The 22,131-nt window shown below is 39.9% G+C and overlaps 1 protein-coding gene across 5 annotated transcripts in view; it reads right to left on the bottom strand.

Annotated features, from left to right (window-relative positions):
- The window catches only part of MYO1B (myosin IB), a 183,357-nt gene that overhangs the window by 8,886 nt on the left and 152,340 nt on the right, over positions 1-22,131 (bottom strand). For 3 of the 5 annotated variants that reach the window (XM_079925368.1, XM_079925367.1, XM_079925370.1), the window contains 11 exons: positions 20,512-20,712; positions 18,773-18,866; positions 17,776-17,925; positions 14,312-14,380; positions 12,957-13,043; positions 12,607-12,693; positions 10,529-10,615; positions 7,272-7,346; positions 5,509-5,643; positions 3,555-3,661; positions 331-463 (listed from right to left, as the gene is read on the bottom strand). In XM_079925368.1, coding sequence (XP_079781494.1) covers positions 331-463; positions 3,555-3,661; positions 5,509-5,643; positions 7,272-7,346; positions 10,529-10,615; positions 12,607-12,693; positions 12,957-13,043; positions 14,312-14,380; positions 17,776-17,925; positions 18,773-18,866; positions 20,512-20,712 — 1,225 coding nt within the window. The remainder of the gene's footprint in view (positions 1-330; positions 464-3,554; positions 3,662-5,508; positions 5,644-7,271; positions 7,347-10,528; positions 10,616-12,606; positions 12,694-12,956; positions 13,044-14,311; positions 14,381-17,775; positions 17,926-18,772; positions 18,867-20,511; positions 20,713-22,131) is intronic. The other 2 variants (XM_079925369.1, XM_079925371.1) reach the window with 2 other exon arrangements.

Raw genomic sequence — 22,131 nt, 5'->3', positions numbered from 1 at the left:
AAGTGATTCAGTTATACATACACATACACACACACACACACACATATATATATATTTAGATTCTTTTCTGTTATAGATTATTACAAGATGATGAATATAGTTCTCTGTGCTATACAGTAGGACCTTATTGTTTATCTATTTTATATTTAGTAGTGTGTATCTGTTAACCCAAAATTCCTAATTTACCCCTCCCCACTCCTTTCCCTTTTGGTAGCCATAAATTTGTTTTCTATGTCTGTGAGTCTATTTCCGAAATGCAAATTTTAACATTCAGAAAACTGTCCCAACTGATAAACACTTCTTACAGGTCTTCAGGGTTAGCGTTTTTACCTTCCCATTAGCACGGTTAATTTTGTTCACCACTTCAGCAATGATAATCTTTTCTTCAATGGCATCTTTGAGTTTCTTATACTTGGGATTCTTGTTGATTTCCAGGTAAGGCCCTTGGAATGGCTGCCCAACACTAAAGGAAAAAAGTTCCTCACGTAAGAAATGGTTTCACATGGAAGTACTACTAACTAGAAAAAGGTAACAGGTCAGTTGATTTTGAAATTCAAATTTCAAATATATATATTTTTTTTCTTTTCTTTTTTTTAACATCTTTATTGGAGTATAACTGCTTTACAATGTTGTGTTAGTTTCTGCTGTATAACAAAGTGAATCAGCTATACGTATACATATATCCCCATATCCCCTCCTTCTTGCGTCTCCCTCCCAACCTCCCTATCCCACCCCTCTAGGTGGTTACAAAGCACCGAGCTGATCTCCCTGCTGATCTCCCCATGCAATGCAGCTGCTTCCCACTAGCTAGCTATTTTACATTTGGTGGTGTGTATATGTCAATGTTACTCTCTCACTTTGTCCCAGTTTACCCTGCCCCTTCCCCGTGTCCTCAAGTCCATTCTCTACGTCTGTGTTTTTATTCCTGTCCTGCCCCTAGGATCATCAGAACCAATATTTTTTTTTTTTTTGATTCCATATGTGTTAGCATACGGTATTTTTCTCTTTCTGACTTACTTCACTCTGTATGACAGACTCTAGGTCCATCTACCTCACTACAAATCTATTTCGTTCCATTTTATGGCTGAGTAATATTCCATTGTATATATGTACCACATCTTCTTTATCCATTCATCTGTCGATGGACACTTAGGTTGCTTCCATGTCTTGGCTATTGTAAACAGTGCTGCAATGAACATTGTGGTACATGACTCTTTTTGAATTATAGTTTTCTCAGGGTATATGCCCAGTAGTGGGATTGCTGGATCATATGGTAATTCTATTTTTAGTTTTTTAAGGGACCTCCATACTGTTCTCCAGAGTGGCTGTATCCATTTAGATCCCCATCAACAGTGCAAGAGGGTTCCCTTTTTTCCACACCCTCTCCAGCAACAACATTAGAGAAATGCAAATCAAAACTACAGTGAGGAATCACCTCAAATATATTTTTGATGTGATCATGGCATTTGGTTGGTAAGACTTTGATAAGAAAGAAATCACTCACAAGTAGGAGAGCCAAGACCCATGTGCATGGACTCACAGGAAGGAATAGGTCATTCCTTTTAATCTGTTATTATAAGGTTAACAGCTGCCCACACAGGATTCATTAATATCTTTAAACAATACGTGGCAATGGTAAAAAGAACACATATCATTACCATCACCTGCTCCAGAGAAAATTTTCATTTTCTCACAGAGAGTAAGGAAGTGAGTAGGCCTTCGGGGGAAGAACAGATCCAGAGCAACCACTTGAGAAGAAAACTGCAGATCACTTACTATTACCATGTAACTCTGGCTCTAAGTAGGCCATATATGAAAGAAACATCGGGCCTTTCCTCTTAGGATATGCCCCTAAATGGACAGAGGTGGCCAAGGTAAACAATCAGAATCAGAGCAGTTTTCTTCCAAACTACTTCTTGTAAGAGGCATGATCACGCACACGGTGCCAAGGTGGTTTTCCCTAAAGACCTGCGCGGTGACGGGGAGGCTTCTTCAAAGATGTCAAGGAAAAACCACGGCTTCATTTTGAGCTATAACGTTCTCGCAAGTTGCAAATACAACTTTAAATGCTTGTGCTGTGTGTGGAGGATCAGGGAAGAAAATCCACGTAGGTGGTCAGTGTTACACAGCTCCCAGGACAGAAAAGGCCAGCACCCCTAAGGGCTGCCACTTCACGCAGCGGTGGGAGGGTAAACGATTCGACCTCTCTCAACGCTAGAGGGTGAGCACGCTACCATCCCCGAAAACTAATATAACTACCCAAGGGGACTTGGCTTGATATGAACATTTTTTGGTTGTTGTTCATATTCAAACACAGTTTTAATAATACAAAGTGCTAACAGTCTTTGAATTTGTTTCTTCAAAAATGCATTTTTTTCTCCTTCCAGTTTCTAAAGAGTCATCCATAGGGCATGTTAATTAAGAAGGTCACTCTATAATTTAAAGACATATAAAGAAAAAGTTGAATGAATTAAGTTGGTGGAGAAAGAATATAGACAATCTACCTGTCTGAATATGCTTTACAGAGCAGGCACTTTGAACAACGTTGGATTTAGACGCTGTGTTTGATTGAGGGGAGCGTACACACCCCCTCAAGCAGCCAAGGCAGCTGACCAAGGAAGTTGTGCCATTTAAAATATCTAAAGCAAATGAGTTTGACAACTTATTGCTCATTTAATCCTTTAGGAAGAAGCGCTTTCAAATATGTGTAGACGTAGAGGATACAGACACCCCACATGCAGTACGTGTGAATACACTTAGCATATAATGTATTTTTATTTCTAAGACATTCTTTGGGAAAAGCTAAAAGTTGTTACAGATTTGGCTTGAAATTGTACAATCTACTTTTTTAGAAACACCAGATGTAAAGGGGATAGGAATCCTAGGGGGGAAAACGATGAACTTGGGAGATGTAAGAATACTCTGATAAGCAGTTTTTACCAAGAACTTCACTTGGCAAACTTGCAGTTGGTGTTCCTTCTTTTACTGAGTACTTGGTGCCTACAATAAAGGAACTGAACTTGCTGCAGAGGCCAGTGAACTCACAGCCAATAAGTTAGCCGACTAAAGGCCACCACGGGCCAGTGCCTAGGCAACACTCAGAAAGTGACAGACTGGCTCATTCTTCATTTATCTTACAAATGAGATTCTGACCCAGCTTGTTAAAGCAGGAAGACTGGAATGGTGATTACAGTAGATTGCCATCAGAAACCAGCTAGCGTCCAAAAACTATAGAAAACTAACGGGAATTTACAATGTAAATTTATCTTAACAGCCTAGACAATTTTTATTTTAAATGACAACTTCTAATTATTTAGGAAGTGTTCAGGTAATGCCAATAGAGTAAAACCAACAAATGTGATCTCACTTCTCTAAGTATACTATGGAAGCCCTCGCTCAAATGTGTTACATTCATATCCAGCTGATCATAAAGTAATTCATGAAATTAAAAACCTGTGTAGTACTAAAATCAAAACCCACTAGAAAATGCCTACGAATATATCTGAGAAACTTTTAAAATATTGACTTTTATGGGTAAAGCAAAGCCGTAATACCTAGACGGGTATAAAGCCTTCTTGTCCTTGAAGAGTTCACTGGCTTCTAGTTTCTCTTCATAAATAAGTTTCTGTTGGTCTGTGAATTGGTCCCTGTATTTTTTACACTGTGAGATACGAAAAGAAGAAAAACAGAAGGACATGACTTATATAAATAAATCATTACTCATCCTTAAATATGCTAAGCCAGTTTAACAGCAGTAAGAATAATCGTAAATGTGTATGAAATATTCATTTAAAAGGCCAAGAGGATTTTTCCTTCCTGAGCTTTAAAAGGTTGGTCTTAGAAAATGTCATAAAAACTACTGTTTGTATGGCAGAACTTGCGATGCTATTTCAAAACATCTGGCCTGGGCCCCCTGGGAGTACCGTTTCCTCCCACTGTGACGTCAGCCCTTGGACATCCACAGTCCTGAGCTATCATACTCTTTCAGAGACTCACAGTAAGGAAAACATGGTACATCACAACCCAGTGCACATATTCATAGACACACATATAGACAACTTACACAAAAGCTTCGCAAAACAATACTTATCCTTTCTACGATGTCGTATATTCCATTATTTTCTATCGTACTGTATTTCATTTTAAAATGCTGGTTGTAATCAACTAAATTGATTTCATGACCCACAAGTATGCTATCACCTATGGTTTGAAAAGCACTGTTCCGAATCCTCCATTACCATTTTATAACGTGGACACGGGACCTGAGAAATCTTCCCTTCACCCGATTCTGAGATTGCACTGAAAGGAGACGGGGGTGGCGGGAGGGGCAGGACCAGGTTCTTTAGATGAACTCTCTAAGAAATTCAGTTCAGGGGTGGTTGAGAACCACCCACATAATCATATAAAGGAATGCTAGCATTGCTGCCCACCCCTGGAATAAACTCATCCCTCCCATTCTCCACCCCCAGTTCAACGGAGGTAAAGGCAAGGCTCAGGGGCTGGGGGAAAGGACAGGCAGAGCGGATGCCCAGCATTAGAAGCTCCCCGTCATTACTTCTGAAAATAGTTTCCATATCAGACTCAAAGGGGGAGATGAACATTGAAGACATTGGTCAATCTTGCCAAACTGACTCACTAAGTTAGGGAACAGAACTCAGAATCCAGTTCTATACGCTGTGCTGGTATCACTGATCAGTGATAATGTCTCTATACATAATTGATTCAGTTAAGAAGAAGCCCATAGTACTGGGCAGGAAAGTTTCCCAGAAGACGTATCCATCAATCGTTCACTTACTAAATACAAGCCCTTCAACCTAATGATTCCATTCTATCTGAATGACATATATTTAGCATTCCATATATCAACTAAGTTACTGAAATGAAGTCAACCTCTGTACAAGTACCCCATGTATTCCACACAGAGCACCACCTAAATTACATGTTATGCTCTCATATAAAATTAAGTGAGCCAAAATATAAGGCCAAATCAAGTAGATTTTCAGCTTCCCTTTCCCTCAGGTAGGGAAGTTTTAATCTCTTTAATGTCCTTTGGGTGACTTTAGAGCTTCTTCCCCCCAGTCCATTAAAATGTGTGTGTTCATGTATGTCTTCATAGAAAGTAACCTCATACAATTTTCGAGACTTTACTACTCACATGAAGATGTTCAAATTTTATTACTTCTACCTCCAGCAAACATTCCTTCAACTGAAGAGGAAAACAAAACCAAAAAACTCAACTACTTGAAAGCAATTGGAATCTGGACGGGAAAGACAATGCAGCCTTGCTCTTTCCTTCCCAACCACAGACGAGAGAAGATGTCACAGGAGCACCTGGGGCTCTAGGAATTCTCACAGAAAGCCAAGCACGCTGCCCGCTTCAAAAACACCAACTTCCTCAACTAATTCTCCTTGAGGCTAGAGGAAGATTCTGCTTTTACGTAACACTCCTCAAACACTCAAAATATACGAAAAGTCGTCTCTGAAAAAACATAGCAAGACAATTTTTACCCTCCACAAGTGGAAAATCCTTTTCAGCTCCTTGTGAGTAGAATCCAAGAATAGGTAAGGTCTTGATGGCCAATTCTTATCTATCGGAGATAAGGAAGGCACCTTATTTTTCATTTCCAAGAAGTATTTTTGCACCTGTGTTGGGTTTGACAGAAAATACCAGATGAGTAAAATACACCAGAAAAAAAACACTGTTTGACATAAACCAGACTCAAAGAAACCAGTCTTTAGCGGAATTTACCAAGTTTTAGTCCATAAGACTTTGTAACGCTTCTGGAAAGTCTCTATTCCACTCTTCGCATTGGTTGGAGAAATCTGAGCTCCACCAAATGGTTAAGAGAAAAGAAGAATCCTAACGCGCATACTAATTTTAATATTAACATTAATACTAATACCGGTCAACATTAGAGAGCTGCAGTGTTTAACAGGTAGCCAGTAGGCACAGGTGGTTATTTATACTTAAATTTTAAGTAATTAAAAAAATTAAAAATCCAGTTCGTCAGTCACACTAGTTACATTTCAACTGCTCACTAGCCACACGTGGCCAGTGGCTACTCTACTGGACAGCAAAGATACAGAACATTTTCGTCACTGCAGAAAGTTCTACTGGACAGCACCGCTCTAGAGCAGCGGTCCCCAACCTTTCTGGCACCAGGGACTGGTTTTGTGGAAGATTGTTTTTCCACGGAGGAGGGGGATGTTTCAGGCAGTAATGCAAGCCATGGGGAGCGGCAGATGAAGCTTTGCTCGCTTGCCTGATGCTCACCTCCTGCTGTGCAGCTCGGTTCCTAACAGGCCTCAGACCAGTACCAGTCGGCGGCCTGGGTGTTGGGGACCCCTGCTCTAGAGCACTTAACATGGGCCAGGCACTGTGGGAGCTTTATAGTGTTACTTCATCTTAATCCTTACCATACCTCTACAAGTTTAATGCTATTATTATCCCCATTTTACAGATGACAAAATGAGGCTCGCAAGTCTGTGAGTGGTGGAGCAAGCTGTCTCCAGAGTGTGCGCTCTTCACCACTACATCTACGCCTTTTTGGAAAGATGGAAGGGAACTTCAGAATCCATCCCGGGAGAGGGGCATAGCCTTGCTCTCTCTCACCCCTCCACCCACTAGCTTGTTTGCCAACCTTACTTTGCAGCCGCTCGTGGCAGTTTAGCAGGGCAAGCTCTTGGCATTCCCCTCAAATTCCTATGCTGAAACCCTAACCCCCAAAGGGATAGTGTTAGGAGGTGGGGCCTTGGGGAGGTAATGAGGTTGAGAGGAGGTCATAAGGGCAGAGCTTCCTAGATGGGATTAGTGCCCTTAGAAGAGACAGGAAAAGAGTCAGCTTCTCCTTCTCTTTGTCATGTGAGGAGACCAGGAAGAGGCCCTCACCAGAACCAGTCCATGCTGGCACCCTGATCTTGGGCTGTCCAGCCTCCAGTACTGTGAGAAATAAATGTTTATTGTTTAAGGCACACAGTCTATGGCATTTTTGTTATAGCAGCCTGAACTAAGACACCTGGCTTTCTTGGGTTCACTTTCCCCGAAGTATGTTCTCTCTGTCAAAGAAGAAGAATATTTGATTAATCACGTACAGGCCTCTTTCTGACACAATTCTACTTGAATTTTAGAACCGATGATAAAAAAGGTCACAAACTCTCAGTGGCACAGTTATGATTTAACTGTTACCAAACAAGTCACATATTACTGAGTTGGTGCTATTAACTAGTTAATGCAGTAATGCTAATTAGCCCTATGTAAAGTGTAAACTTACAATTCTCTGCAGTGTAAATTCATAAATTTTCTTTCCAGCATTGGCTCTGAAGAATTTCCTGTACTCCCTGCGGACCTTTAAAACGAAGCAGCAGAATACAGAGGTTAATGCGCGGCCAGCAGATGCCCATAAAGGTGATAACACCTCTGTTAAAATCGAACATAGATGGAACACGTAAATTTATGAGTGTCTTTCTGGATACAGTAAAATAATTGAAGCATACTGAGACAGTGGGTTTTAAGTTGGAGAAAAAGAAATTCAGAGATGCAAGATAATACCAGAGTGTTTTGATGTTTTTAATCCTCTTAACTAGTTTTTAAAGAGCCTGACAATCTGATGAGAAACGCTTTATAGGCATAGCTGCAAACCCTACACAAATCAAAATACATTCCAGAAAAAATTATATAAGGTAATTTTCACTTCAAATTGTTCTTAGAAGGCAAAAAAATGCCTGAAGAAATATATGGCAGTTTCCAAAAGCCTTGCATATGAAGACAGGACTTTAGTACTGCATACTGAGAAGTGAATGTGACTAAAAGTAAGAATTTAAAAGGAAGCTATTGAATGATCATTATCTCCCATTTAATTGCATTACTTTTTCTCTTACCTCTACTCCCATCAAACTGTCTACTAATACTAATCACAGCACTTAAGACCTCATATTACAGTTTTCGTTTACCATTTCTTCCTTGCTATATTGTCGTATTTACCTTGTATACTAGTGTCTACCAAATAAAATAACTGAGGTGTTTGCTAAATGAATGAATGATAGCTAAATTTGGAAACGGAGGGGGAAAACATTTAAAATGTTTATCATCATTCAGTTATAAATGGGAGAGTTAGAATTTAGCAAAATATTAGCCTACTTGAATAATTCAGACATTATGTATGTTTTTCTTATATCTTTAGCTTTCTGGGTTCAACTGCACATGTTCAAAATATTTCTACATTAGGGGCTTTACGTAAACTAGCAAACTAGTAACCAATTGTCGAAAAATGTTTTATATGCACATTTTAAAATTAAGACCTTCACACAGGAATTCAGGCTGCAGGTTTCTCTTACAATTTTCTAAGATCTAGCAACAGTGAGTCCTATTCCCACGTGACAAGGACTGAGTGGACCAGAGCAGCCATTGCTGCCTTTGGAAGAGAGCTGTAACCTCCAAACTGCAGGAGGCCTACCTTCCATCTGCTACTTCCCTCGTCCATGTGACCTGCCTGGTCCCTCTGGGCATTTGAGCACCAGACCTATTCTCTACATCTGTGGATTATTAAGGGTTAAAAATTCTCCCATACACCACATAGGCAGTTCTTCCTTTAATTCATATCTTATGTTACTGATTATCATTTCTCTTTTAGCCATGGAGTTGTCTATAACTATTTCAAATCTCACTTACAAGGTTAGAAGGAACAAGAAGAAAAATGATACCTATTAATTAGCCCCTGAAATTGTAAGAGTGTACAAAAGCAGAGAAGTTAAAGTGAGTTTCATGAAAACATATCCTTAGAAATATACTAGAAGTCCTATATTTACTTGAATTTCATTGTAACTGAGCTCAATGCAACATTCTTTTTGATACTCACAGGACAGGCCCTTTCTCCTGAAAAACAGCTACACACAGAAGAGGCCTGGTGACAACATGCTGGCATATAGAATGGGTTCCCTTCATGGGCCCCGGGGTCTTAAAAAGGGTCCACTGAACTTTGTAATCAATTCCACAAGAATCAAATCATTTAAAAGGGCAAAATTACTGTTCATATCAACATACTTCCTTTTTTAAAAAAATACAAAATTATTACATTCTTGGACTTCAAAGATGTTTAATCTTATAACAATAATGGCAACATATTAAAATACTCCTGTTTTGTGGAAACTGGAAAAAAAAAGACAGTTATGTCTATAGAGTAAGCCCAGTTAACTTCAGCTAAAACAGCATTCACCTGTGAACTGAATTTGGGTTATAGGATGCTAGCATACACTCTAACCTAAAAGTACTTTTTAAATCATATGCAATTAGTTAAATCCAGAAAACTGAGGATAAACATGATGTTGCTGGTAGAAATCATTACAGAGAGTAAAAATCCTGACTCAATGTTGTTTGTTCCTTCCTTTTATGAAAATTAGAATGCAAATTAGAATGTGAATAAAATGGGAAATAAAATCCTCCGTTTTAACTTTAAAAAAGCAGTAACAGAACTTGTTCAGAATTCTTGAAATAGAACATCTTAAATTCATATTTAAGTTACTTCTTAATTACCTCAACAATTACTTGATGAATATTCATTATAATAAAAAAGTTAAGTTACTAAAAGTTTATAGGCTAAACTTTCAGGGAAAAACGCAGATTGTTCAAAGCAGAGTTTACAGATACTGCTAAAACAGTTCAGGTTCAGAGTCAATGGTTTCCTGGAGAATATTCAAATATTTTAAAAAAATGAATAATAGTATTATAGTAAAAATAACAAAGAGGAAATGTCAAAAAAAAGGCCTAATTATCCCCAAATGCCAAATACGGATGGCTCCCTACAGTGAGGAGTAACTGAATATTAGGAACACAAAATCCTTACATTGCCTAAAGGTCGTTCTCAAGGATTTCCAGAGCTCAGAGTCATATTCGCTAACATGCAAGCTTACCTCAAGTAGGAAGTATTGCTTTAAAATAAACCCCGCCCTAAATTAGAGGGCATTTGAATCTAAAGTTCTCTTTAACCTGAATGATCTACTGCTGGTCTTATTTGTCAAAATCTGTATATTTATGCAAAACCCTTTCGTTTCTATGCTGAACAATTAGAACGATGGGCACTTTGAAGAAAGCTCTGCTCCAGGAGCCGTCAACGGGACAGAATAGATGGGTAAAGGGAAACAAAAGCCCAATATCCCCAGGCTGGTCACTGCAATGGTAGGTCAGCTTCTAAGCTCAACTGCTGTAACTCTGTCTCATAAATGAAAAAAAATCTTCATCCTCATAAAGAGAACATTAAACAGAACTTGGATAACAAAGAATAAAATACGCTACATTACTATTTAAAGTAATATGCTATTACTTTTAACTTATTATTTAAAGAAAGACAATGCAATAAAATCAGAAAATTTTGGTGTACAGGATTGTTCTCAAAAGGAAACCAAATTAGGCAAGATGACATTGTAAAAGACTGTGCAGACCATGAGCAAGCATAATCAATCGTTTGGTCAGAGTTAGTAGGTGCTAGGCTTCACTGAGTTCACCGTGGACAGAAAGAAGAGGTTGAGGAAGTACCTTCAGTCCAAGCCAGTAAGCCCAAATGACAGCAACTGCATGCTTACGCCTAGCCTCCTCCTTCAAGCGTTTCAATTCCCTTCGAGCCTAGAATGTTTTAGATGGTAAATAAAAGAGACAGCCCAATGCAGACAGCACAAATGACCAGAAAAAGACACCCCACCAAACAGAAGAGCCAATTTATGTATCAGGATTTCAGAATGAAAGAGAAACGGTGCACAATCATTTAAACCCAAAGCATCAGCGTCAGGCTAGCATAGTCCCTCGTATTTTCGGTGCATTGAGACTCTGCCCCAGAGGAGGGTCCCTGAGGGAAGCACTCCCCTGCCCTCCCCCTTACTTCCATTCTGTTTCTTTTCTGTCCCCTGTTCTCTCTCCCTCTTCACTCCCTTCTCCACACTCTCTCACTCCCCTGCCCTCCCCCTTACTTCCATTCTGTTTCTTTTCTGTCCCCTGTTCTCTCTCCCTCTTCACTCCCTTCTCCACACTCTCTCACTCCCCTGCCCTCCCCCTTACTTCCATTCTGTTTCTTTTCTGTCCCCTGTTCTCTCTCCCTCTTCACTCCCTTCTCCACACTCTCTCGCTCCCCTCCCTCATCAAAGCCTTAGATCTGTGAGCGGCACCTAACGATTTACATAGACTTCCCTTTGCTGCCAGCCCACAGGGCTAAAGAGGCTGTGAATTCCTGAGTTCATGCATTTGGATGTATAAAAAGATAACTCTTGTGAACAACCATTTAGAAAACTGGAAGGAATAAAGGTTGCCTCTCTGAAGTGTCGAACAAAAACAACAAAACCCCCAATTTTTTCCAGTTGGAAAATTAGAAGTAGCATGTATCAAAATTCAATATTAGGTAAGGCCCTAAACGGTGAAATATATGGAAGCAAGATTAAAAAAGTGAAATAACTCGTAGGTTTAAATCAATCTTAGGGAAAAATTAATCCGAGGCATGCTGTTTTAAAAGACAGGAACAGACAGGCACTAAGGTTTCATTACATTACAGTACTCAGGCTGGGAAATGGATTTCTCTCATTCAGTGGAGAAAGCCCAGAGTAATTGTCTAGGAGTCCCTCTGCCTCTGCTAAGACAGCTCCCTCAGTTTATAAAAGGGAACTAGTCTGTTCCACACAGATTTTCAGGGGAGAACACAAATGAACAACTTTGGTTAGTTTGTGGCAAGTTAACATCTTTATACAGGCAAATGTTGACTTTTCTCATTTTTCTCACAGGACGGGTTTATAATGTTGACAAGGTAGACTTAAAAACATAGGACTGTAATGATATTTGAGTTTCTAACTGGGATACACATGTTTAGCAGAGATGATCTTTGATTTTCTAAGTAACAAATACATCTAAAGTGCTCCCTCCCTTGGGATATGTGAAACGTTCACAGAGCCCAGGACTCTGCCTGGGGATTAGTGAGAGTATTTCAGGAGGCCTTTGTTTCTGATCACAAACAGCTGATGCCGAAATTCCTGGGATTCTTCAGGGGCAATTACAGCTAGCTTTGCATGAACAGAGCTTTCTGCTAAATCACAGATGATATTTCTTTTCACATATAATATTTTGCTTATAATAATCAACAGCTGCCACAGTGAGCCTAAAAAACAATTTCATTCATGGATTAATATTTTTGTCGAGCATGCGTTAAAGGTGTTTCTATTATTAACATGTTGCAGAAGACCAATCGAGACCCAAACTTTAACATTCCCATCATGCCCCCATAGCGCATAAAAACACCTTCAGAAAACTGCCAGGATATATTAGGGGGGTAAAAAACAAACAAACCCCCCCCCCAAAACTAAACATGCATGTTACTCGAGAGTTTAAAAAAAAGAGCAACTATGCTAGTACCTCATTAGTAAGCAATTAATTAGTCTTTTTTGCCTACGCATGCTTAAGCTTCCTAACGTGCTCTCTTGGCACGAACATCTCCAGGGTTATTAAATGTGGCTACTAGGACATGCGCCAGTGTGAGCCACTGTTAACCATGGGTCTTCACCCCCTGAGATGCTAGAGATATGGATTGATTATTGCGGATTCCAGGATGGGAGTGATGGGATGTGCATTTCAAGTACCTTAGATCCAAGCCAGTAAGCCCAAATAACTGCAATAGCATGTTTATTCCTAGCCTCCGCCTTCAGCCGGCTCAGTTCCCTTCGCGCCTGTGATGCATTTGAAAAGGAGTTACAGAAAAGTTTAAGGCAAGAAAGGTTACTGCTGATTCCCAATGGAGAAAAAGGAAGAGAGACACCGGTCACCATCAAACAGTAAACACAGAAGCGTGTGCCACCACCCCACACCGAAACGTTGGAAAGAGCAAGAGGCAAACACGTGCTCAGGAGCTTAAGCCAGTGAATCCCGAATGGGAGGGTCCGTTGCTCCACAACTGCCTGACCCGCTGCCTTCCTGGGCGTCTCTGGCCTACCTGGGTACCATGCCAATACGCTGCAATGGTGGTGGCTGCTTCCTCACAGCGCTTCTGATGCTTCAGTTCCCTCAGGATTTTTCGGGCCTAAAGCACAGAATGACCCAGAAAGATAGAAAATTAACACCAAAAAACTATATCCATAGTGACTTGAAAAAAAACTACCTGAAGAGATAATCATAATCCCCCTTCTCAAGGGAAAAATCAGTAGCTTAAAGAAAGGAAAAGGGAAGGTTGCTTTATTAGCCCAAAATGGACCATGAGAAGGTGGTAAATGAAGACATTATCAAGCGTGACAGTGTAGCCCCACTCAGATAGACAGCAGCCTCCCACGCCCTGACACGTGACAGGAAAAATCTGACCACAGCAATACAAACTGGACACGGCAGATGGAAGGAACAGTTCTCAGAAGGTGGTCAGTGGATCTCCAATGATCCACCAAAATCCACTTGATCACTTTTATTATTATTGTCTGGAAGGAACTGTAGCTGCACTTTTTTTTCAAAAGAGATGGCTAAAAACTTGCTATAAAATAAAATTATCTCACTGGTTCAGTACTAGTGGCTTCTTTCCAGTAGTTGCTTGAAAATGATTTAGTGTGGGCCAGGAGGACAGCCGGTTTGGAGGCGAACCCTGAGTTCTGCCTCTGAAGTCTCTAGACTGGGCGCCTGGACCCAGGACTCAGTAGTAGGTCAAAGAAAAACCTGTGTGCAGCAATCTCACTTACTCTGAGCACACCAGACTTGTATTTGGCAATTGCTGTGGGACAACCACTAAGCACCTGGGCTGCCCACAGGCCTAGACAAAGGGCAATGGAAACGGCAGGACTCCTGAACCAAGATCTGGCTTGTGGGCTATAGTGTGCTGACTCTGAATCACACTTTGGCAGGAAGGACCCAGAACCAGGTGGTGGGTGCACAAGGACAGCCAGCGCTTAGGATCTTTCAATCATGATGGGGCAGCCTGCAAGATGGTCACAGGGAAGGTATGGAAGGCACTGTGCTGGGGTGCTGACGTATGGCAGGGCTCACAGGTATGGAGGCAACAGTGTGAGACAGCCTTTTGCGCTACAGCTTCCCTCGCAAACAGGGGGCAAGAGGATATTGAAATCATGTACGGTATTATTTCAAGGACTTCCTGCTCAGAGAACAAAGCTCTTGAAAAGAAAGCAGGAAGCAGCCAAGACATGTTGTAGGGCCGGAGCTTGGCCCATAATATTTATTTTTTCCATCTGACTGTTTACAGGGTAGGCAGGAGATGAGGAACCCTCCCCTGCAGGGTGAGCCCAGAGACATCATCCTTTGTAAAGAACATGAAAACCTCACATAAATAAGGATCACTTCTTTTAAACTCACCTTCCAACCCCGGATGTAAGACTGAATTACCAAGGTAGAGCTCTTTATCTGTTGATACCTCTTTTGTTGCTGTAGGATGAAAGGGGAAGATATCAGCAATTCTATTTACATATCCATAACATGTACACTGAGAAAGAGAATTTGCTCACTTAGTGCAAGGAACTCTCGATCACCCATATTCTTTCTGGGAACCAATAAGTACCGAAATCAAAATATCCAACAATCCAAAATTATTATGATTAATCCAAAGTTTGCTTCAAGGATGGTAAATATAATTAATTTCGAAGTGACTCAGGACCCACCATTATTAACATCTGTTCTTTGTGTCATGCTGTTATAATACAACGTCGAGCACATAGCAGATACCCAGTGAACACACATGAATGAATACACGCTGAGTTCTGCATCTGCTCCTAAGCCTTCTCTCTTCTTGGTGCCATTTCTCAGCGTGCTACTCACTGGGTCAGCCTCTAACGTCCCCAGTTCCTTCTAGGTTTGCTGCTTTTACTGCCTCAAGCTGGGAAACCAGCTAACAAATTTAAGTCAACTCCTATCCATCGACTAAACTTTATTTATTGAGCTCCTACTCGCCATAGAGCAGAACCCGTGAGGATGTTCAACTGCAGCAGAGGTTATTTCCAGGTGGGGAAGGTTAAGGAAGACCCAGGGAGATCTTCCCAAGAGTCGGCTCGCAAGCGCGATGCCCAGAGGCCCTTACTTCCAGGGCCAATGCCTTGGAGAGTGGAGGCTGCTAGAACACTATCCCTAGATAAGTGAGCGCTTACTGTATTTAGCGGGGAATATTCACTACAACGTGGGCATCTGTGATGAAATTTCACAGCTTTTCAAACAAAATACTGAAGCCAGGCTGTGACTCAGACCCTGGAAATGGCAGACTGCCCAGCTCCCTTTCTCTGAGGGGGAACAGATGCTCCCAAGACTCTAGGCTATGTTCTGGAAGCTCAGAGAAAATGAGCAGCAGAACAAAAAAGGGTGCCAGAGAGAAAGGTAAAGAGAACCCTGGGACCCTGTACAAGTCACCACCTTCTCTGGACCTCAGTCTCTTCATCAGTCAACTGAGGAGCTGGAAAATCTCTAAGATTCCACACGGAGTGATAGTCTACGGCTGTAGGGTCTAAACTGTACCTACAATATCCGACCATCACTTCTGACATTCATTTGGTACCTCAATGTCTTCTTTTAAAATTCCTACATGGCTTGAAAATAACTGTCTTTAAAATTCACCTCAAGGAGCCATGAAATATCACAGAATATGGATTTTAAGATAAGTAATAACTGAAAATGGTCATTCAGAAAATCTTTGAGTTATTTGGTCAAGGGAAAATCACTGGCTTGGATAACTGTAGTTAACTGGTGGAGGTATTTACAAGCATACCTTGTTTTATTGTACTTTGCAGATATTGCGGGTTTTTTTTTTTTTTTTTTTTTTTACAAATTGAAGGTTTGTGGCAACCCTGCGTTGTCAAATGGTGGTTAGCATTTTTTAGCAACGAAATATTTTTTAATTAAGGTATGTACTTGTTTTAAAAGATATAATGCTACTGCACACCTAATGGATTACAGTATAGCCTAAACATGACTTTCATGTGCACTGGGAAACCAAAAGATTTGTGTGACTCGCTTTATTGCAATGTTTGCTTTATTGGAGAGGTCTAGGACCAAACCCACAAAGTCTCTGAGGTGTGCCTGTAGTTCAAATTCTAAAACAGAAATAACACTAGAGCAAAATTAATACTTCCTCTAAAGTTTGGGCTATTATTTATCATTCTAACTCTCAGAATCACAAATTAATGATACATATGGTGGCTTTTTAAAAATCTCGAGATACAAAAGCTCCTTATTGGGAGGGAGGGTGGAAACAACACTTGCTATTTTTGGTTCCTTGTCTTTACTCCTCATCCTTCTGATGGAATGGCCCCTTCCAGAAGGTCTTCCTTGACCACCCTATCTAATCTCCAGTCTCCCCATTACTCTTTATCTCAGTTCTCTAGTTCCTTCCTAGCACTTACTCTACAATCTGTCATTGTTCTATTTATTTGCTTAAACGCATATTGTCCCTCACTAGCCATGAACTGTATGAGGTCAGGAATCAGGTTGTTTGGTTCACCTTGCTATCCCCGAACCTGGCAGAATAAGGGTTTCAAAACTATTGGTAGAATTCAATACAGATGAATTCAGGATGCTTCAAAACTTGGTTTTTCTTAATGACCTCAAAATAAGAAATAATAAAAGGGGTTCCTTGAGGACTGCCTATTTGTGGGTCCTCCCTTTCTTAGGCAAACAGAAAACAGAGCATTATGAATCTGCCGAAGGGCCAAGTACCACTGCTATGTGCAGCCAGGTTGGTGACAACAGTCTTCTGGGCCTTTGCAGGATACATGTTAATGAACCCATCGTTAATGTGGCTGGCTAGGGTCATACTTTAACACTTGTACTGTTGGTTACACTCTTTTAACGTGAGGAAGCAATTTTAAAGATATTCTTTTAAAGATCACGTAATTTTTCCTTACTTTTCATTTAAGTAACTCATTAATTTCTAAAACTTGGAAATTATACACTAAAATGTATTACGTGAGAACAGGTCAGCATAAATTATGTCCTGATTATACACACCCTTAAAGCAAAACTTCTCTACAGCTGAAAAAGAGGAAGAACACCCTAAAGGAGATTTGACTGCAATTTTAATTCATTTTCCAACTCACTCTCTAGTGAAAAAGCAGAGAATGAAAATGTGTTTGGAAGCAGTGCTCTTATCATTAAAATTCATTTTGTGAGAACGCAATGCCAAGTTCAAGTTAGCCTAGAGGTAAACCTTCAGGTTCCCCTCAAACCTGTTATGCCTCCAATGAAACATCTATAATTGAGTGAGAAAGAAAATTCCCCAAAGAAATTCCATATCAATTTAATAAACATACTTTATTTTGGAGTCTTTTCCCAAAGGGCCAGATATCTGAGGACTAAAGGAGATCCAAACCTTTAACCCAAACCCAGAATTCTACTAAAATGTGGCATTAGCTTTCTGGAATTAAAGCCATTTTCAGTCTTCCTACAACAAATGGAAAACAGCCAATTATTTGGGAAAATTGACCCTACTATACTCAAAGGGTTAAATGACATTATCTCTTCCAAGCTGATAACCAAATTCAAGGTGTAGAGCTCCCACTACATGTATCTCCATCAGTGGAAGACAGCAGGATAAACTAGAGCTTTGACGTTGTCCTGGATTCAAACCCCATCTCTGCCTCATAGGAGCTGTCTTAACAGCTCAATGACTTAGTTTTCTCATCTTTAAAAAAGGGACCAGAAAAGCACCCATTTCACGAGGTCATTCGGAGGATGAAGTATGTAAAAAAAAAAAAATACCTACACAGTTAAGTACGTAACAAATATTTGCAAAAAAAAGCATCGTGATTACAGCTCAAAAAAATGTCAAGGGTTCTCACCGCGTATCTCCTGTACCAGGCAGCGATCACGATTTGGCTTTTTCTCATCAGCAGGAAGTGTGTGCGACATTTCCACCCCCGATAAATCTTCTGAATGAGAGTGGCCAGGTCCTCAAGACGCTGCTTCCTCAGGTCTTCTAATTTGAATAACTAATAAATAATAGATGGATTTATCAAAAATCCACAAAAACTCGTGGCACATGTGAACATCATTCTCAGGAAATAAAATGTCACAATGTTGGAGTGAACCACATTGAGGAAAAAAAAAATAACTTATTTACAGATATTATGAATAGTAGTCCAGAAGAAAACTATTGGGATGAGTTCACGCAAGATACACAATTTAGAGTACAGTGTTTTAGAATTTATGACGAATCATGTAAGGGCTGAACTGAGCTCTAGATGTACCTTCACACTATCTGTGAGGATGAAATTACTGGAAGGGAGGTGACGGCAAGGTCTCTCTCAGACGATTTGAACACTTTCCTAATTCTCCAAATTTCCAATAAACTGCTATGTAAATTATACTTCATGCTAGTCTATTCAGTTATAAAAAGGCTCCAATGGAATCCTTCACTAAGTAGAATTTTAAGTGTTCTTTTTAACTTAAAAAAAAATTTAATTTGGGTGCCTTCGTGTACCTCTGAATAGCAGTGTTGTCTTTCCTAAAATTACTGTATAATTCAGATATTACAAATACAGACTGAAGTAACCTCCAATTTTTACGAGTTAGGGAGGTTTTATTGTAACACCAGTTTCTTTATGATTTCTTAAATGCTGTACAATCTATCAGCTCAAAAGTTTTGGTGTTTCATAAAAAATACAAATGTTCTTCCATTATCCCTTATTAAGCCACCCCTTTGGATATTTGCAGAAAAACACAAAAATGTGACATTCTTGGTAGCATCTTGGGTAACATTATAAAGTTAAACATCCTTTAAGAATTTGCCCATATGATTATAACAAAAATTCAGAGCGTAACGTTTCGATTACATACTGTTCTTGGGTTTCGAATGAATATCTTTGATCTACCAAAGGAGTACTCTTCCACAGGAATCTCCAATTCATTAAACAAAACCTCCACACCAGCTCTATAAAAATAAATAGAAAAAACAAATTTTTTGAGTTACAAAAATAGGCTATCTTATCTTAAAACATGATATTAGGTTCTCAGCAGTATAAAAAAATACCTTCATTTCCAAGTATAAATGATCTTTCAGTAAGCATCCTTCCATCAAAGAATTTCCAGAGTGAATTCCACAAATTTAACCAAATCTAGTAAATGCTCAAAAAGCATTCTGGTTTTAGAACTACGTATTCTAAGAAAATATGATATTAAAGACAATTTCTTGATTTCATTAGCAGAGGTGATCAAATATACTTGTAACAATGGACCAACCAGGGCCAGAAGGGTATGCAAGAAACTCACATCTATTTTGAACCCACTCAGTTACTTCTTGCAAACATTTTAAACACTGCTCCTGCTACTCAGATTGTGGGCAGGTCCCAAGAGTGCTAAGTGCCAGGCCAATGGGATGCAAAAGAACACAGGGTGGGAGCAAGGCCTGGACTTGACTCTGACCTCTCCATCCTGGACCGTGGATTTAATGTCAGACTTTAGTACTAAACTTCATCCCACCAACCTGTGGACTGGATGCCAGGCTGGGAGTGAATCCTTGTTCTGTGTATTATAGTAGATGCTGACCATAATACCCTGGAAATTAGCAGTGGGAAATGAAATAGTACCCAGACCCTACATTATTTGGGTACTGAATTATGCATCAGGGACCACACCATATGTCTGGAGTTTATCTTCTTGTAATACACGGTGAAGTGTCTAATCCTACTGATTTTCCTGTGAAAGGCCAGGTCCAGTGACAATGTGGAGTCAACACCAGTATAGTGAAAGAAAAATCCCCATAAAACAGGCACGTCTGCCCTGCTGTAGTAGCTGGGAGAGCTTTTGTGGCCTGCAGAAAGGGGGCAACTTCTGGGACTGGTGAGAGCAGAAGGAAGGTCACTGCACAGACAAGGCCTGGTTTCTCTTCTGCAGCAGCCCCCCTGCCAGCACACAAGTTCTCTCTGCATGTAGAGCTCACAGGGGCTGCTCCATGGGATGAGTCTGCAGTGGTCCAGCACTCTGTCTGTGACTGGATGGATGAGTGCAATTTAGGGCAGATGAGCTGAACGCCACATGGCCCCAAGTTCTGCCATATTCTCCAATCCAGCTTTACTCACAATAACACTGACACTGTGAACCCTATCTGCTCCTGTATCTATTTCTCGGTTGGTACAGACTTGGTCAAAGAGTGGGACCCCCACCCTTCATTCACTCTCTCTGGGGTTAATTCCCCAGAAAAAGAAAAACCCCGAAGAGCTGAGAGCAGTGATCCAAGATGCCTGTAGCTCTACCCTTGTATGAGTCTACACAAATATACCCATCAATTACAAATTCTCCTCCTGCTAACTTGCCACGACATAGTTTAGAAGTTTTATTGACATACAAGTTCCAAATGTGGATTTGATAAGCCGTGTTTAAACCTTAAAGAAAACCAAGACTTCTATAATTAATAAGAATTAGCACAAAGTGGTATCCTGCTGGAAGATGGTCCAAAACAGAGGTTACAGCCAACTTTTCATAGAATTCTGTTTTGCCTAAACAGCACGTGAAGAAAACAACATGGTATCTGTATGCTTTAAAACTTCATAATTAAATATGATCAATGAATGTCTTACCTTGCTGGTCCTTTCCAATGAGGCCATGTTTGTTTACAAAGCATTTTGTATCTTTCTAAGCAAGGTTCATAGGCCTGCCTGAAGGCGTAGCCTGCTCTCCTCACGCGGACATTCTCCAAAAGACCCAGATACCTGACCTGATGACATACTAGACCCTCGTTGAAGATGTGTGCTGCCTTTTTATCATTCGGTTTGATACACCTAAAAGATGACACAAATTTTAGGTTTTAAACTCCTTCTCTTACGGATTCATCTGTCCATGTTTTACAAAGCATCATATATAATTATTTCAAGGTGAGATAATTATTTATTATTCTTGGAAAACCTAGTCATTTCTTTTGAAATTATTTCAAATCGTTTTACAAAAACCTGAAGATAACTACACTGCAGATACAGCAATAAAAAAGAATAATGCGTACAATAACATGGGTAAATATCACTGACATTCTGTTTAATGAAAGAAGTCTGATGTAAAAGAGTACATATTTTGATTACATTTATATGAAGTTCTAGAAAAACTAATTCCTAGTGAGAACTCAGTGTTGCTTTACCTCTGGGGAGAGGTAGGGGTGGAGATCGACAGGGAAAGGGCACAAGGGAACCTTCTGGGTTGATAGACTTGTTTTATATCTTGGCTTGGATGAGGCTATACAGGTGTATACATAGGTAAAAATTCAACAACCTGTACAATTAAGATTTATATACTCTATTGTATTGTACATACATTACATACCTCAATGAAAAGGTTAAAAACACTGCTGTCTCGCTAAATCCCTATTACCTCCCTCCTTTTCAATAGGGCACTTTGCTGCCCAAGGAAAGACTACATTTCCCAGCTTCCTTTGCAAGTAGGTGTGGCTATGTGACCAAAATTCTAGCCAGAGCATAAGTAATGTTTGCTACTTCCAGTGTGTCCTTAGAAGGAAGGGACTTGTTCTCCCTTTGCTCTTCTGCTAAATGCTGGCAGGAATGTTGACGAGGTGGAGAGCTATCTTTGACTATATAGATAAGAGGAAATACCCTGGCAACTGCAGAGCCACAACATAGAAGGCGTTGCTCTATTAGCACTGGAGTCTATACACTTAGAAGTACACAAGAAATAACTGTCAATCTTGTTTAAGCCTCTATTATTTCCAGATCTTGTTGGAGCAATCTCTATATCCTAATTAATATATTGTTAAACATTTACAGTTATGTCTGCCTCACTTCAACTGTCAAATTCCACACATACATGTAATATATGGACAACTAAATCTTACCTAGTTTGACCTTGGTGTTTTTATGGTTTTTCTTTTACATTTAGAAAAGTAATGTCTACTTCTTGGCTTAAGGACAAACAGATCAATGGAACAAACTAGTGAGTTTGGATCTAGACTCCTACACATACATTCAATTGATTTTCGATAAAGGCATCAGGGCAAATGAATGAAAATGGAGATTTTTTTTCTTTTCAATATGTAGTGCCAAAACAACAGGATAACTATATGGAAAAAATAGACCTTAAAATAAATCTGAAACTGTAAAGACTCTAAAAATATATATATAATAATATATTCACAACTTTGGAGTTTATTAATTAAGACTTCTTAGAGATACATTAAAACCACTGAAAGGGAAGGG

The sequence above is a fragment of the Stenella coeruleoalba genome (assembly GCF_951394435.1).
Source record: "Stenella coeruleoalba genome assembly, chromosome: 6".
NCBI lineage: Eukaryota > Metazoa > Chordata > Mammalia > Artiodactyla > Delphinidae > Stenella > Stenella coeruleoalba.
The sequence above is the reverse complement of the archived record's forward strand: the minus strand, read 5'-3'. Positions and strand labels throughout refer to the sequence as shown.